This window comes from Squalius cephalus (genome assembly GCF_949319135.1).
Source record: "Squalius cephalus genome assembly, chromosome: 15".
In the NCBI taxonomy this organism is placed as follows: Eukaryota; Metazoa; Chordata; class Actinopteri; order Cypriniformes; family Leuciscidae; genus Squalius; species Squalius cephalus.
In genome coordinates, this window is record NC_137136.1 from 16881149 (window position 1) to 16899729 (window position 18581).

The following is an 18581-nucleotide window of genomic DNA, read 5'->3' on the forward strand; positions in this document are numbered from 1 at the left end:
GACAATCCTGTGGCAAGTTACCATGGCAATACCTGGGCCTCCTTTAGCGTGTTGCCAGGTAGATTATTTGGTCCTGTCCTTTTCGTCTCCAGACTCCTGCCCTTTTTAACTTTCCTCTCACACCACCATGAATGTCATCAAGTTCTCTCCCAATTTCCTCCCCCAGCCCAATGTCCCTCTTTCTGTCCCACTACTTTTGGACCACCTATCCGGTTCTCATTCTTAACACCCTGCCTTTCTTCATTCATCCAATCGCTTTATTTTCCCTTCCTCTGTTGACCTCTGCACCCCCTTGTTCTCTTTAAAATCAAAACGTCAAAAATTCAGCATCCTCCTCTCAAGATGCGTTCCTGCTTTAATAACATCCCCTCTTCCAGTTTGTATTTTTTAAAATCATCTCTCCCCATCCATCTTTTCCTTCCTTCCTTCTTTCCCTGCACTCTCACTCATGCTTTCCAGAACCCTTACGGACACTTTTCATATAAAACTGGATGCAGAAACCTGAACACATTTGTGTTCTCTGAAGTCTCTGAGTTTTAATGTGTAACTGTGCGACTCAAACGCATATGTATGAGTTTGAACTTGATAAACTAAATGATAAACCATAAAATTAACAGGAATATTAAAGCTGGGAGTTTAATATTGATCTCTGATTTTAAATCAGTTTTTTATACTTTTGTATGCACTGTTCGACTAAATGTAAGCCAGTAATGGGCTCTTTCTCCACCATAAAGGCAAAATTAGATTTAGTTAAATCTACTTAGTCTTACAAAAACAACAACAACAACAAATCCTTTGGCACTAGCAGCACAGCTCCACAAAAACTTTAAAAACAAATATAAAAATTAAATACAATTCTCAAAAATCAAATCACCTTTCCACACATTTTCTTCCACGGCAAATTTCAGCAGTAATCCCTTTCTGCCTCTTTGTAAAACCTTCGCTACATTTCAAGGTGGCAAATAAAGCGGTTAAACGTGTTGCTATGGGAACACATTCCCTGGCAACCCTGGGCAGCCCGGCAACGGTTGCTAGGGCAGAGTTGTCAATCACGTCAGAGGGGTTAGTGTGTATGCCAGGCATGTTGGTGGGATTGAGAAAACAGAGAGATATACACACGTAGCTCTGGTCAGCTGCAAAATATTGAAGGTCAGCTGGCATTGTAAGTGCACAATGGAATGCCAATGACATTCAGGAACAATCCGAAATATTCAGAGCAACTTGACGTCAAATGAAGCTGCTTCGCCCGACAATGTAAGAAACGAGCGAGAAGCAAAAGACGAATGTGAGGTGGTTCAAAAAATATTTCTATGATAAAAGCTGATTCATAAAGAGACCTACAATCCATGGCAGAAATATGAGAGATATGCAGAGGAACATGCAATAGTCATAAAGGAACTGATAATAAACAATAACAAAAAGAACTATTTGGAGCCGCCACACAAAAGGCTGAGAACAGCACTGTAGGTTTAGATAACAAGGGCGGAGAGAAAAGTGTGGTTACCTGATCTCTGACCAGCTGGTCTGCTTTGAGCTGTATATGTCGCATGAGGAGTGAACACCTGAAGTCCCAGAGGAGGACCAGAGCGGATCTCAGGTGATGCCTCCCCGCTTCTGAAAAGACAATTGAGCGAAGGTTCAAAAGATATAACAAATACACAAATTAATAGCATTGTACATACAGTGGCCACAAAAACTCCAAAATGTTGAATTCGATTTCAAAACAATAACCCAACTGTTCATTTTCATAACTTTTTTCTCAGAACTACACAACCATTCAGAAGCTAGGGGCTATTCAAATTTTGGTAACACTTTAGTTTAGGGTCCAATTCTCACTATTAACTAGTTGCCCAGGATATTGGTTGTTTATTAGTACTTATAAAGCACATATTAATGCCTTATTCTGCATGACCATATTCTACATCCCTTACATAAATTTAACAACTACCTTACTAACTATTAATAAGCAGTAATTAGGAGTTTATTGAGGCAAAAGTCATAGTTAACAGTTAGTTAATAGTGAGAATAAAAAAAAAAAAAAGAAGAAATTAATACTTTTATTCAGTAAGGAAGCAATAAATTGGTCAAAATTACATTTATAATGTTACAAAAGATTTCTATATAAAATAAATGCTGTTCTTTTGAACTTGATCCATTCACCAAAGAATCCTGAAAAAAGTCTCACGGTTTACACAAAAAGTTTCACAACTTTCATAACAATAAGAAATGTTTCTTGAGCAGCAAATCATCATATTAGAATGATTTCTGAAGGATCAAGTGACACTGAAGACTAGAGTAATGATGCTGAAAATTCAGCTTTGCCATCACATAAATAAGTTATAAAGTAAAATCACGTGAATTTTTTTTTGTGGAAAGTCTTTCTTTAAAAACAATCCTACTTTGTTTTATAATTCAAAGGCATTGATATATATATATATATTTTTACATGTGGTCGGGTCCATCCAAATTAATTTTGGAACCACAGTAAATTTGAATGATTAAATAATTCTTATGCAACAAAATCAGCTTGAAGTTATTTTCTGCTCTTTTGCTTGCACGCTTGTGTTCTCATTTTTCATTTTTATCCAGACACCCAGGGTTTTCCCCTGACGCATCATCTTACCCAGATAATTGTGACATCATGCCAAGAATGCACATAAGTGTTTAAATATAGACAAACTCCAGCCCCAGATCTCTGGTATGTAATTCATATTTTATGTCTGTTTTGACAGGCTTCTGTGTTCATCTGCATGAGAAAAAAAATGAACCCTTCCGCCTGGCAATAATCTTATCTGCACACAGCATATTAAACAGGTCACATACAGGTCAACGCTCACGACGGAAATAAACTGAAATGAAAGGAGCCGTCAGAAACCAAAGTAAGTTCGTTTTCATCACCCATTATCTTCATTTATGCGGCTATCAGGGAGAGAAAACCAAACAAATTCTCTGTTCCAGGCCAATTTCATAGTCTGAAGCATAACATATCTAACGCCATTAAACAGAGCAACATAAATTCCCATGAGCTGTTATTCTGTTCCACATACTGTGTGTCCTAGGGTGAGAACAGAACCCACGCTAATCTTATCAGTCCTGACGAGGACTCACAGCGAGTCACAACAATTCTCCGAGGAGAGGAGGAATCATGCTGCAGTTCTGGCTAGAAAGGATTAATTTCAAAGGCTTGTCAGGCCTTAGTTCACTGGAGTCAAGTGAAAATAGGACTTATGTTATGCTTGATAGTCCTTTTACTAACCATGATTGCCAAAGTGGTCCTTCTATACACATATTTATATGATTATGTTAATAGGTTTGGTGGTATCTTTAGGGATCAGACGGCAGATCGCAGTTGCACTGTCAAAATAAACCACTGAGACGAGATGGTCTGTAATCACTTTTCCTGCCTTTTGATTGGTGGAATATTATTCTGTTTTTCTCTATTATTAAAACTTTACCAAAACTGAAATCTACTAAAAATTACAACTACCTTCTAAAACTAGAAATAATATCCATTGATCAGTGCTTTACTCATCTGCCACAATAATTCAATGTCTTTAAATTATCTTCATTTGCAGGCTTTTCTCAACAAATACTGATATAAAGTTAAAAACAATTAATAATCATTAAAGTTTTTATACTTTAATTCAAAAAGGATGCATTAAATTGATCAAAAGTGACAGCAAAGACATTTATAATATTACAAAAGATTTATATTTCCAATAATAAATGCTTTTCTTTTGAACTTTCAAATCATTAGAAAATCTTGAAAAAAAAAATGTATCAATGCATCAATGAAAATATTAAGCAGCACAACTGTTTTCAACATTGATAATAAGAAATGTTTCTTGAGCAGCAAATCAGCATATTAGAATGATTTCTGAAGGATCATGTGACACTGAAGCCTGGAGTAACGATGCTGAAAATTCAGCTTTGATCACAGGAGTAAATTACATTTTAAAATACATTAAAATAGAAATGTTTTTTTAATGGTATTTTTAAAATGATTTTTTTAATTAAATTAAATAAATTATATATTTTTTATCCAATTACATTTTAATCAATTAGCATCAATAATTTAAAGCCAAGTAAAATAAAGTGCTTTAATTTTCTCTAAAAGCCCATTTTTAAGCGGCTATTCTTATAATCAAATTGTGCAGTTCTATTCTTTCCACTAAGCATTCATCTGAAAATCTGCTGGTAGCTGCTCTTATCACGAGCACAAGACCCGTATACACAAGGGACCTCATAGATCCTTTCATTTTTTTTCCAAGGCAGAACTGTGCCACGGATATATTCATCTGTGCCTTTTGTTTGTGTGTGTGCGCGCCTGTGCCTCCCCATAACTGTGCCGGTACCCCAGCATACAACGGATGTATAGAACCTTTTGTACCTCATTTTTAGAGAGGAAATGTCGCTCCATCTTTCCCCCCTCGGTTGGCCCCTCACGGGTAATGCCTGATTGACCAAAGCACCTCTTAAAGGGGTCAAAGGGCAGACAAAACAGTCTGGTGTCATGGCAACCTGACTCTCGGCAACCAGAATGATAGGGTAGGCAGGGAGGGCTTTGAACAGGCTGTCCGTCAAATTATTCTCAAATCCCTCTGCTGGTTTTCAGATAGGAACACACAGACAAACAGCCACACACAAACAGTAAAGTGTGATGATTGACAAGCATTTTTTAAAGCATTAAGAGTAAAGAGAATGAAGACTCTAAATAAACAAATAAATATAGTAAATATAATATTTAAAAATCATACATCGAAAGTATATAAGTTAGTCACAATGCACAGATTTCTGAAAATAATATCAGCTCATTTCACTTTATGTAAAGAAAGTGCAAAACGGTCAGATTTTCAGTATATGTTTGTTTGGTATACCATTTTTCCAGCATCAAATATTGTGCATGTGGCTCCTTTAACTCACACAGCCAATTGCATCATTTAATTAATTTTTTCTCTCTCACACTCACCACTGCATGATATCCAGATTTCCCATTTCCTGAATGTTAATATCTTATGCTTGAATATTGACTTTTATGATCTAATTTATGTTTCTCTGCTGGTGTGCAGTAATTTGTAATTTTGTATCATGCTGCCAAATAATGTGACCTCACAACACATGACCAACAGTATGCGAGATGTTGTCAATTAATTCGGGGGAAAAAAGCAGGAAAAAAGAAAAACAGGCTAAAGCTGTTGCGGAGTACATTTCCATTGACTAACGCTTACCCTAAACCTATTTATGCATGTCTATGGCAAGCAAGTGATCCCTCCCTAGATGGATTTGGGCACAGTACCGGGTGAGTTCACAGTTCTTTGTGTTCAGTGGATAAATGGAAGGCAAATGCATTCAGATCAATACTATGCCATGAGAGGGGCCCATGAGTGTGTGAGAGAGGAGGGGGAATTGGTGGAATTGGACAATGGAGCCACTGATTAATCATTCCTGTGCTGTTATTGACTTTCTGTTGGTGGGGTGAGTCAGAACCGAATTTATGTGAATGCGTGTGTGTGTGTGTGTGTGTTTACTTTCCAATACTTTAAGTACAAATTTGTTTGCAGTGTGCGAAATCTGATAAAACCTTTAAGGATGCCCTCAGAAAAAAATATCCATACATATAGTAAATAATATACAGTATATACACACAAACTACCATCAAAAGTTTAGGGTCGGTAAGATTTTGTACAGTAATATTGGGAAATATTATTACAATTTAAAATAACTTTTATATTATAATATGTCGTTTATTCCTATAATATCAAAGCTGAATATTCAACATCATTGCACAGTCTTCGGTGTCACATGATCCTTCAGAAATCATTTTAATATGCTGATGTGCTGCTCAAGAATTTTTTTTATTATTATTATCAATGTTGAAAACAGTTGTGCTGCTTAATATTTTTGTGGACACATTGATAAAAAGAAATTCCAAGAATTTTTGATGAATTGAAAGTTCAAAAGCATTTATTATTGGAAATATAAATATTTGTAATATCTTTTGTAATATTATAAATAATGTCTTAACAGTCACTTTTGATCAAATCAATGCATCCTTTCTGAATTAAAGTAAGACTTTCAAATGATAGTCTATTTTAAAAATAAGAATATAAACATTATATATGCTGAATTATTAATTGTTTTTAAGTGCATATCAGTATTTGTTGAGAAATGCCTGCAAATGAAGATAATTTAAAGACATTGAATTATTGTGGCAGATGAGTAAAGCACTGATCAGTGGATACTATTTCTAGTTTTAGAAGGTAGTTGTAATTTTTTAATAGATTTCAGTTTTGGTAAATTTTTAATAATAGAGAAAAACAGAATAATATTCCACCAATCAAAAGGCAGGAAAAGTGATTACAGACCATCTCATCTCAGTGGTTTATTTTGATAGTGCAACTGCGATCTGCCGTCTGATCCCTAAAGATACCACCAAATATATTAACATAATCATATAAATATGTGTATAGAAGGACCACTTTGGCAATCATGGATAGTAAAAGGACTATCAAACATTACACAAGTCCTATTTTCACTTGACTCCAGTGAACTAACCACTGATTTGCTGTTCAAGAAACATTTCTTACTATTATCAATTTTGAGAACATTTGTGATGCATTATTACTTCTTTTTTTTTTTTGTGGAACTATGATTTTTTTTCAGGATTCTTTGCTGAAAATGAAAAAGGAACAGCATTTATTTGATTTTTTGTTGTTGTAATATTATAAATGTCTTCACTGTGACTCCTTGCTGAATAGAACTATTAACTTCTTTAAAAAAACTTTTGAATGGTAGTGTGTATATATCATTTTTATGTAAATTAAAAAAAATAAAATATATATATATAAATAAAATATATAATTAATTTCCCCACAAATAATGTAATTTTTATGTGATATTTTGGAAGGTGTCTGAATGGTTTTCACACAGGATGAAGAGTTTGTGTGTTAACAGCACATGATAATGGGCATCCCATGAGGGGTTAAATACAGACACATATCAGCCTACCAGACACAACACAGGAGGTCGTCGGTCAAGAGTTGGGGGGAAGGGACGTGTCACATTTCCCTGGCTTTGACATCTGACCTTCCGGCTGTGACCTTGAACATTGTCTGAAAGGGCAGAGGGAGCACAGCTGAGCACAAAAAAAATATATCTATGAAAAAGTTAAAATTACAATTGAATTACTTCTAGCTTCTGGCCAAGGCTGCATCTCAATACTAGTTTTACTTGATCTTAGTGATGCGTTTGACACTATTGATACTATGGATCATGACATACTCATATATCGATTGCAAAATTACACCGGTATTCAGGGACAGGCATTAGGATGGTAAAAATCTTATCTATCTGACGTTACCATTTTGTTTAGTCAAACGTGGAATCATCCAAGTTAACATCTGTAAATTCTGGAGTGCCGCAAGGGTCTGTTCTAGGCCCTCTGCTATTTTCAATATACATACTGCCTCTGTAATATTATTATAAAACATGGAATGAGTTTCCACTGTTATGCCGATGATACTCAATTTAGAGATTTCATCTAGTCGTGATGAAATATATAACTATCCAAGTTGAGTGTGATATAAAATAGTGGATGACCAGTAATTTTCTTCTGTTAAATTCGGATAAGACTGAGGTATTTATTGGACCAAAATCCTCTACACAGAATCTCTTAAAATACATTTTGCATCTAAGGATGTAACGTTACTGTTACTTCATTCTATACAGTTAAAGACCTGGGTGTTATGGCGCTTTTCCGCTACACAGTACAGGCTCGCCTCGCCTCGACTCGACTCGGCTTTGTTTGGTTTTCCACTGTGTAAAAGTTGTACCTGTACCTGCTTCCAGGTACTTTTTTTCATACCACCTCCGGCGAGGTTCTAAGCGAGCTGAGGCCATACTAAAATGTGACGTGAAAACACGGCAGACTGCTGATTGGTCAGAGAGAATCGTCACTATTCACTGCGTCATCATTGCACGCGCCAGACGGAGTATCCTGAATAAAAAACAGCAAAAACAAAAACATCCAAAAACAGCATACACTCGATTTCCTCCATTGTCCTGTGTGTGTGGGTAGCGGGTGTGTCTCGTGCATAGACAGTAAAATAAAGGTCTCGCGTAGAAGATTAAGTCACGGCAGTTTCCTGCGGCGTCGCTATGACGACCAGGTACTATTGTTGAGGTACTATCTGCAATGGAAAACGGAGCGAAAAGCGAGCCGAGCCGAGCCGAGACGAGGTGAGTCGAGTCGAGCTGGTACTGGTAATGGAAAAGCGCCATTATATTAGACAGCAACTTTCATTAATCATATTTCAAATGTTACAAAAACAGCCTTCTTCCACCTCAAAAACATTGCTAAGCTATGGAACATGCTATTGGTTTCTGATGCAGAAAAGACAGTTCATGCATTCACTGGATTAGTGCAATGCTCTAGGTGGTTGACCTGCATGCATCCTCAATAAACAAACTACAGTTAGTCCAAAATGCAGCTGCTAGACTTCTTACCAGGTCAAGAAAATATGATCATATAACTCCAATTTTATAATCTCTACATTGGCTACCTATTAAGTTTTGTAATCGATTACAAAGTATTGGTACTGACCTAAGGCCCTAAATGGTTTAGCTACTGTGTATTTAACCAATCTTCTATCGCCCTACAATCCATCATGCTCAAGGTCAAAAAACTCTGGACTTTTGGTAGTACCTAGAATATCTGGTAACACTTTATTTTGATGGTCCCTTTTGTACATTCTGTTCACTATAAGTAACTTAGCAACTACATGTGAACTAACTCTCATTGAAGTATTAGTAGACTGTCTGCTTAATATCTGCTAACACTTTATTGTGTTGGTCCTCCAACAGACATTCTACTGACTATAGGTAACTTTGCAAGTACATGTCAACTTATTCTATCCCTAACCCTACCAGTCTACTAATACTCTACTAACACTCTAATGAGAGTTAGTAGACATGTACAGTAGGTGCAATATTACTTATAAGCCCTAGTCAATAGAATGTGTTACACGGACCACCAAAATAAAGTGAAACTGGATATCTAAGTCCACTAAAGGAGGGAGAGCGTTTTCGCATTTGGCTCCTAAACTCCTGACTAGACTTTCTGATTATGTTCGAGGCTCAGACACACTCTACCAGTTTAAATCTAGATTAAAGACACATCTCTTTAGCCAAGTATTAACATAATGCTCCTCATAACATTGTACTCCAGTTATATCATATGAAATCTTTTGCTTGAAATGTTATTAACAGTAGCTATGCTAATTATTTTCCACTTGCTTTTCTGTTTCTACCTCGGGATGCCAAGGTAACTAGAGAGTACGCCAGCTCCAGTTTGAATCCAGCCTCTTACAAAGATTTCAGATGCCCCACCACCTGTGAAGTGAAGACGGCAACCCCTGTGAGGATTTCAGATGATGCCAACTCTGAATCAACATGCACCCGTGCCAGATTTTCTATATATTGTAATCATGATGATCACAACTTGTAATAATTGCTTTAATGAGATCATTTTTTCTGCCTAAATTAATACATATTAGCTAACTGCATGATTTGTATTATTTAATCTGTATGTTTGACATATGGACACTACTTTGACATAGTCACCTCTGATAACAGATCACTCTAAATTGTAATGTAGAAACATGCATTTTTCTGTAAAGCTGCTTTGAAACAATATGTATGAAAAGCGCTATACAAATAAATGTATTGTTCTCTGTTTTTCTAATAAACATCAATCATGTCAACATTAACCGGTTAACTTTACATAACCATTCGAATCCACTGGCAGAAAGGGTCAGGCTGAAATCTACAGCTTGGTATAAAGCCAAAAAGCTAAGTTCACAGAGTAACTCTTTCTCCAGTATTCAAGTCATTAATGCACAAAAATTGTCATCATATTAATTAGGAAACAGCTGAAGTGCAATCGAAAATAATTTAAGAGCCAAACATGCTCTCACTGTGACTAAACCAAACAGTGAAACTGAATATATCATGCTACAGCGCAAATCTACTCATCTTATACAATTTTTACTACCATGTTTTCTATTAAACTTCTCCTTGAACTTGAACAATGCACAAGTGTTTGCGCTTGATCTGTTTCCTGACCTCTCTTTGCTAAAAGCAAACATCTTGAGGAGGGGAACCATGGTTACGGCTTTCATCTTAAAGTGTAGTTCCTCAACACTCCATGTACTCAAAAGCCACAGCTGCTTTTTCACCAACCATCTCTTTTATTGACACCGGACCAGTCAAAAATAATCATTTTCCTTATCTATTCCTCCATAAAAAGGCAAATGCAAACCCCCCAATTACTGTCCCTCAAAGGTTTTTCTAACTTTTCTTTTTTTTTTTTTTTTAAAGAAATACTTTTATTTAGCAAGGATGCATTAAAATGTTCAAAAATGAGCAGTAAAAACTTTTACATTGTAAAACAAATTCTATTTTTAAAAAATGCTGTTCATTTGAACTTTCTATTCATCAAAGAATCCTGACAAAAAATGTATCAAGGTTCCCAGCAAAATATTCAGTATAGCACAACTGTTTTCAAAATTTATTTAATAAGAAATTTCTCTTGAGCACCAAATCAGCATGATGTAATGATGCTGAAAATTCAGCTATGCCATCGCTGGAATATATTACATTTCAAATATTAGTAATAATATTTCAAAATATTATTGTTTTACTGTTTTTTTTTATTCACCAATCCCAAACTTTTTAACGGTACAGTGAAATAAGAAAAATACTTGAGACCCTCTTTTTTAATTTATTCCATCTCATTTAAAAAAAAAAAAAAACACTCATGCAGTCCATTTGCTATGTTAACAGCAAACAAAAATGTATAATAACCCCAAGACGGAAGACACAAGCGATTACAATTTAACTTATGACAATATGAAGGTCTAATAAAACTTGGTTTTACAAGAATGAAATGTATTGGACTAGCTGTCTAAGCTGTAAGTTCTCCAAGAAGGAAACAGCATAAATCTCAATAATTTCAAACATTTTAAAACCATTAAGGAAACTGTTAAGAGTGTCTTCTCATGTAATTAAGCTCAAATCTTCAGTCCTAGATTTTGATATTGCAGCAATAAATGCAATGTAGTTGATAAGACAAATCTAAATATAACAATTTATCATTAATTCAGATGTCAAAATAAACCTAGTTTCTCATTTGTTTCATTTTTTCTAAATTGACTAAAATATCATTCAAATCCTTTAAAACTCTGCCTCTCTTTTCCCTTATTCCAAGAAGAGCATAAAGACACATATTGAGCTTTGGGGACAGAGTGTGACATAAATACAATTTTCTGGATGCACGCGCGCACACGCACACGCACACACACACACACACACACACACACACACACAACAAGAAATAAGAGCAGGATAACAGCCTGGACAGTGTAGGATCAGAGGATAAGATAGCAGAGACAGGCAGGAGATAGGGATGCAGACATGAACAAGGAGCAGACACAGATGGGAGAGAGAGGTAGAAAAGAGAAAGGTATCTCCACAAGAAAGACAGGGATATAACACAAATAAAAGAGCACTGAGGACGCAGGAACAAAGGTACAATTGAAAAGCGGGTCGACCCTGAAGCTGCAGGCCATATGTTCAACTGAATTTCTAAAGTTAAAACCAAATATCGCCCTGCTTTCGCTGGTGAATGTGTACATAATACCCCAGTTTGTATATCTGCACGCTTTTGAATCAGTGCACGTTAATGAGTGCACATGTTGTGCGTGGCTTATGTCGTTGCCGCCTAGGTTATGTTTCCCTATTTTACTTAAGAAATCCTAAGAGAATAGTTCACTCAAAAAAAAAACAATCATAAAGTTTTAAAAAAGACATAATGACGAGTGAGTACATTTTTCATTTTTGGGTGCTAGATACTTTTGAATGAGTAGAGCACATTTGGGGTCGATAAGATGTTTAATGTTTTTGAAACAACGCCTACAAAGGATACATGTATTTGATCAAAAATACAGTGTAAACAGTAATATTGTGAAATATTGTTACAATTTAAAATAACTATTTTCTATTTGAATACATTTTAAAATGTAATTTATTCCTGTGATGCAAAGCTGAATTTTCAGCATCATTACGCCAATCTTCAGTGTCACATGATCCTTCAGAAATGTGATTTGGTGATCAAGAAACATTTCTTATTATTGTCAATGTTGAAAACAGTTGTGCCTGCTTTGATGAATAAAAAGTTAAAGGAGCAGCATTTATCAGTTTATAACTGTGTTTACGGACACATCCTTGCTAAATAAAATAATAAATCTTACTGACCTCAAATGGTAATGTATAGGTACTCCCTCTTTACTTTATCAGAGCTGAGTGAAATGGGCATCTGGTAATAAGAAAGATCTTCAACATAAATCCTACACAAACACAAGCACCAGACGGCAAGAGTGAATAGTGCATGTGGCTAGATTTATATAACACAAACACACACATACAGCTTTTCCTCATTTTCACCCAACCCCCTACACCTCAGTCGTCTTAGCAGGAGAGAGGGGAAACAAAGAAAGAATGAGAGGATGCGAAACAATTTCATGTCGGAAAAGTGAAGGTTGAAAAATGAAAATCAGACCTAGCTAAAGGAAAAGAAGGGAAGTGGAGAAGGTGAGAAAACAAGAGAGAAGTCTGCCAGTGAGGGAGTTTGCTGAGGCAAGCAGCAGCGCTGTGACCTACTAATGCAGAACTGAGGAATTCTCATTGCTGACCCGAAACACATTCCTCTGGACTGCAGATATTAACCCCCACGCGACCACTGTACGCACACACACCCGCGATCGCTTTACACACACTAGCAAACCTCACGTGCAATTATACAGTCACTCAAGACTTAATATAATTGTACCTTGGTCATGCATATTAACACTTCTATGTCACCTTGTGTAAAAAAGCATAGCGCACACTCACTGAACACACAATAGCCACGGTACCACTTCTTCTCCAGCAATTTGTAAGTCAGCACTCCAGGTAAAAACACAGTATTACAGCAGTCAGGCAACTGTTAATTAGCCCCATATTGTCAGCACATTTGATTATGCAGGTGCAGAATATCACATGAAAAACAGCTCCACAGGAAATACTGCCTCTGAAATAAAATATATATTATTCTTAAAGGGATAGTTCTCACAAAAAAACAAAACAAAAAAAACAACAACTAAAACTCTGTCATCTTTTACTCATCCTCAAAAGAAGATATTTTGAAAATTGTCTTAGTGTAGTTTTGGCCACACAAAGGAAGTAAGTAGGGTCCAATGTTTTGTTTTGGACCCCATTTACTTTCATTGTGTTAGCAAAAATAGCTAAAACGTTCTTAAAGAAAGTCATACAGATTGGAATGATATCAGTATTATTTATTATAGTATTCATTCATTTTTCAATCCTCATTTAAATTTTGTCACTTTTATTACATTATTATTATTATTATTATTATTATTATTAAATTTTAGTATTATATTTTTTAATACATTTTAGTACTTCAACTGAAATTAATTTATTTAAAAAGGGTTTGCAGTTATGATCAGCATCTCAGGAATCAAATTAATTAGATGAGAGCTGTAGCACTGAATACTTTTTTCCAAGCAAGAATACAAATGTTTGCTTGCCAGACTCTCTTTAATACAACTGAACGTTAGACCGGATAATATTTCAGAAATGTTATATAGATGCATTTTTTGCTCAATTTAACTTACTGCACATTCACCTGTCATTTTAAAAAAGCATCAGCTCTCCAACAAATGTCTTAATTCAGTCTAATTTGGATGGTGAAGTGGGTTGAGATTTGATGAAAGAGCTATTTAGATATGAGTCACATAAGGTTACCTAAAATGTGTACACAATATCTAGTCACCACTACAATTTAGGCCAATTAGAAGTGTTTGCAGACACATTTGATACCAGAAGAACGAGGCAAATTGTCATTTATGTTCCATTATGTAGACATGATATATTTATACAGAGAGGAATATAGTTTTTTCTTCACAATAACAAATGCACATGGTAATATATCAGTCATGAAAACATGAGCAGTGGAGGTTCACTATGTCTCTGTTAGTATTGTTTTTTTGTATTCAGAGCTAAATTAATTTTCCACATTCTATTCCACAGCCAGAAATTGTAAGAGAGGAGGCAGCGCTGATGTTCAACCTATTGATTTCCTGAGCACTTCAGTAAGGGCAGGCTCAAGCAATCTGAGACACTTGAACATATGGAGAGTCAATGGCCATTATACTGTTTTGTACTGGTAGTGGTATTCAAGACTGGAGGCTCAAGTGTATATGTAGTGTATAAATGCAGTTGTGGGCCAATGAAGAAAAATAAGGAAAACAGAGATGGAATAGAGATTTCAAAACACAAAATAATAAAGAAATAAAACAGGCTACAGTACATTATTATTTAAACAAAAAAATTAAACAAAAAGCATATTTGGTATTTAACTAACTCTCTCCCATTACTTAGTTAGTTTTTATGGACTTATATATAAAATATATATACAGTATATATAAGTCCATAAAAAGTAACTAAATAATGGGAGAGAGTTAGTATACATGTGTATATATATATTCCCAAATTGGAACATTCATTGCTTCGAGGTTTGCTTGACTCAGAGCATGAGAACGTGAGTGAATCAGGGATGGTCAAATATAATCCATATTCGGTATGAAACTATAACCTATAACAGACAGTTGAACAAATATCCCTAAATGTCAATTTCCCCCCTTACTGGTGCCTAGCTAACTCCCTTTGTGATGCTGTACATAACTGACAGACATTTGACCAGTGGTTCTCAACATTTTTGACTCAACAGTTTTCAAAGGCCAGTTGTCTTCAAGTTGTTCATGATGGATTAAGGATAAGGACATTTTAAAATATTTTAGAGCTTAGCATAAATAGAAAAAAAAATGCATATTCAATATAAAAATGGCCATGGCATAGCAAGATTTTATTTCTTTACATTTTCCAGGTCTAGAAATCACACTTTTAAAATGAGGCTTCCTCATATATTCAGCTTTTCCATAACCATTAGAATCCTGGTTCTTCAAAGACAAAGATTGAATTAAAATAAGAAATATCTTGTTTTTTATTTGTATATTCTTATTTTAATTTATCCTTATAACTTATCTTGAGGCTCCCCTAGAAGGTTGCTGAGGCCCCCTAGTGGGCCCTGGACCCCAAGTAGACAATTGGACTTCGTTCACTCAGAAAGTTTTTTACATTCTCTCATTTCTTACATGGATTTATGGTGCAGATTGAGGAATAAAATGTAAGCATCTGTTCAAGCATCTTTCACATTATTTTCTACCTCTATCACTAAACCGAATTGTCATCTGTGATTTTAAAGCTTTAATGCAGTAAAAGCAATGCACATTTGCGATTAAATGATACACTGTAAAAAGTTAAAGAAAATCTCATAGTACTTACAAAAATACACCATTTTTAAGAACATAAAACAAACAAAAAAAAAGTCACTGGACAGGGAACTAAAAATAAGAGTGCCAAAACGTAAAAGCTCTTAAATTCATCTCCATAGATTTATGTTGAAAGCAAACATCATTTTAGGGCTGTTTTTGACTGCTAAACTGCCATTACGCTTTTATGTGTCGGCCGGTTAGCAGGAACCATCAGGTTAAGGGCAGTAGAGGATAATCACCGTGGAGACAGGTATGCAGTCAGACATGAGATATAAAACACATTGGACAGACAGAGGATAGGATAGCATGCTGTTACAAAATTATAAGAGCAGAGGATTTACAAAGAAAGAGAGAAACTGTTCACTTTTGTATTCATTGGTTTGATAAACAAGCGTTACAGCGGTAAACCTTCTCGCAAAGGGCGCAGACGGAGGAAGACAGACAGCGGGGATGAGGGGTGATGGGAGGAGCGTGGTATGGAGAGAGAAGAGGGGACACCCCAATAAAGGGATTACGCTACATTTCAAACCGATTCAGATGAAACAAAAGTGCCACAAACCGAGAAGGCCAGGATTGACTTTGCATAAAGATCGCACTCTCTACAAGTGCATCAGTGCAGAACTAATTTGACTGATGCAAACTGTGAGTACTAAACCTTTTATGCGATCAACTTGACCGGGCCTCATTTTAGCCTTTTGGAGAAGTAATGGATATTAGTCTATGATGCTAACAATAAAGTCTCGAACAGACATACACAACCAAAGCTAATACGTGTCGCACGAGAAAACAGAGTGAACATGATCGCTGCAGGGATGAAAATGTGATGGAAGAGGAAGGAAAAGTACTTAAAGTCTCCAAACAAACACATGGTTAATTTTGCACACAAAGAAGCAGAAAGGGCAGTTATAAGCTAACAAAACACCCGGGAAAGATATTGGAACATATTAGCATGGGAAAAAAAATTTATTTTAGAAGAAGATTTTAGATAAATTAGAAGAAGCAGAATAAGACAGATGAAAAATGAAGGCAAGAAATGACCAAAAGTGAAAAGTGAAAAGCAAAATACCAGCAAGTGTTGGAAAAGAACGGTGGCTTCCTTTCCCCCGATTTTGCCCACTTCCAGGTCAGCCATCCCTCATTTCTCCTCTTACAGGTTCCTCTCCTACTTTACTCTTCTCCCTCTCGTATTTCACGTTTCTGCCAGTCCACTCTCCTCAGTCCTGCTCTCTTCGTTTACCCCCTCCTTCCTTCTCTCTTTCTCTCTCTCTCTCTCTCTCTCTCTCTGCCTTTTCATCATTCCTCCTCACAGACACCACTCTCTTCCGCTTCCTTCCTTTCTTTACGGATAAGTGTAGAGAAGAGGGAAGGGGGAGGGAAACCTGCACCGTAAAGAGAGCAAGACTCGTGTGTTACAAGTAAAAAAAGGGCCTCTCAATGAGAAACAGGCTATCTCAGTGTGTGAGACACAGCTGAGAGAGAGAGAGAGAGAGAGAGAGAGAGAGAGAGAGCGAGAGAGCCGCATTGAGCCGGTTTCTCCACCCGTTGGGAGAAACAGAAATACTAGATGCTCTTAAAGCGGTGCGTTAAAAGAAGACCTGATGAGAGACGAGCTAAGAAAAAAAGAACAGTGGTGTTTAATAGTATGTGCATGTGCAGGAGAGAGTGAAGGATAGGAATACAGGACAGAGCGAGATGGAGCGAGAGAGAAAGGGGGGTGGCTTCAGACAGAATATCTTAGTGGGAGGGAAAGAGGAGGAGAGTAGCAGTGAAGAAAAATCAAAGGAGTGGATTTTACTCCCCGTCTTCTCTTGTTCACTTTTTCTCTCATTCGGAATCAATGTGCTGTTAAGGATACAGCAGCATACAGATGACTCCTCTCGGCTTAGTTACCGCACATTTTTTTCTCAGCTCTTCCACTTGGTCAGGAACATGTAATCTTGCACATGAACTTGAAACTCTCTCCCTGGTCTGCAAGCTGCAATCTCATCCTGGCCTCTCCCTGCCTGAGAACTCCTGCAGGAGAAACACACTGAACTGAGTCTGGGGGACAAGAAAAGGAAAGTGAACATTGATATGCAGAGCAGCAAGGTGCAGGACAGCCAGAACAATATCCTGACATGGCAGGTTCCATTGTGACAAAATACCTCATATACTGTGACAACATGACCCGCTTTTGGTTTACATTTTTTTGTTATAGCCTATTTGCCAACATACAGTATGAGAAACATTTACTGGAGTAAAAAGTGAGACAACCAGCCCCGATCTTCACTATATATATGATTATACTCCTTCCTCACCGCTTCGTTTTGTGCAGAAAGGTCACATGCGTAAATAGAGTGGTTCATAGGTGACGCGGTCTGGCCGTCATTCCAACACAATTGAATAAAACATTCAGTTGTTTCGCGGTTTGATTGTTTTTTAAAGTTTTGATTTGATGTAGGATCTTGAAAACGATGCGATTGTGGCTCAAAGCTGAAAAATTATGCACGTCGCAAGTCAACAATTTAAACAGATCAAATAATTAGCCAAGCGAATTCTTCATGGTGGTTGTAAAGATGTAAACAAGATGTAAATGGGGTTTATTAACATAAAATGACCAAGTAAAGGTAGGGTAGGCAATTTTTTAAATACTGATTGAAAACACATCCTCTCTTCACATCCTGATAGCAATAAATAACAGAAGTAGTCTAAAAATTCTAGGCTAAATATTAAAACAAGTAGCCTAGCCTATATCTTCTGTGGAAGTCCCAGGACCAATAAATATTTGTCCAATCATTGCATTCGGCCCAAATGCAATGATATGATGTCCTTCCTGCATGCCTGTCAACATTCCGCACACCCTGCTCGTGCAGACATCATATGTCATCAGCAAGTTCCATAATGCCTGGTACACATTCTACGATTTTGAGCTGTCCCAGACGAAAGATGACCAATTGTGGTATAGCTAATAAAAATGCAACATGAAATGGCATATTGATCAATGTGACATGGCGCTAAAAATACAACCTCAAGTTCCATTTGCTAAATTGGCATGCCAACTTGGCTTCTTTTTCCCTAGCCAGGACCGCATCCATATTCCCCTCTTTCGCTTCCTCCTCTTTTTTTCAGCGCACACAATTGCCAAAGTGCAGT

The 18581-nt window shown here is 36.4% G+C and overlaps 1 protein-coding gene across 3 annotated transcripts in view; it reads right to left on the reverse strand.

Moving 5' to 3' along the window:
• Window positions 1-18581, reverse strand: part of spaca6 (sperm acrosome associated 6) — a 45881-nt gene that overhangs the window by 25688 nt on the left and 1612 nt on the right. The window contains exons 2-6 of one of the 3 annotated variants that reach the window (XM_079893923.1): window positions 17340-17462; window positions 16516-16828; window positions 7009-7112; window positions 4391-4604; window positions 1505-1614 (exon numbers count right to left, since the gene is read on the reverse strand). In XM_079893923.1, the coding sequence (XP_079750049.1) occupies window positions 1505-1614; window positions 4391-4515 (235 nt within the window). In that variant the 5' untranslated portion in view covers window positions 4516-4604; window positions 7009-7112; window positions 16516-16828; window positions 17340-17462. Of the gene's footprint in view, window positions 1-1504; window positions 1615-4390; window positions 4605-7008; window positions 7113-16515; window positions 17463-18581 lie in introns of those variants that run through there. The other 2 variants (XM_079893922.1, XM_079893925.1) reach the window with 2 other exon arrangements.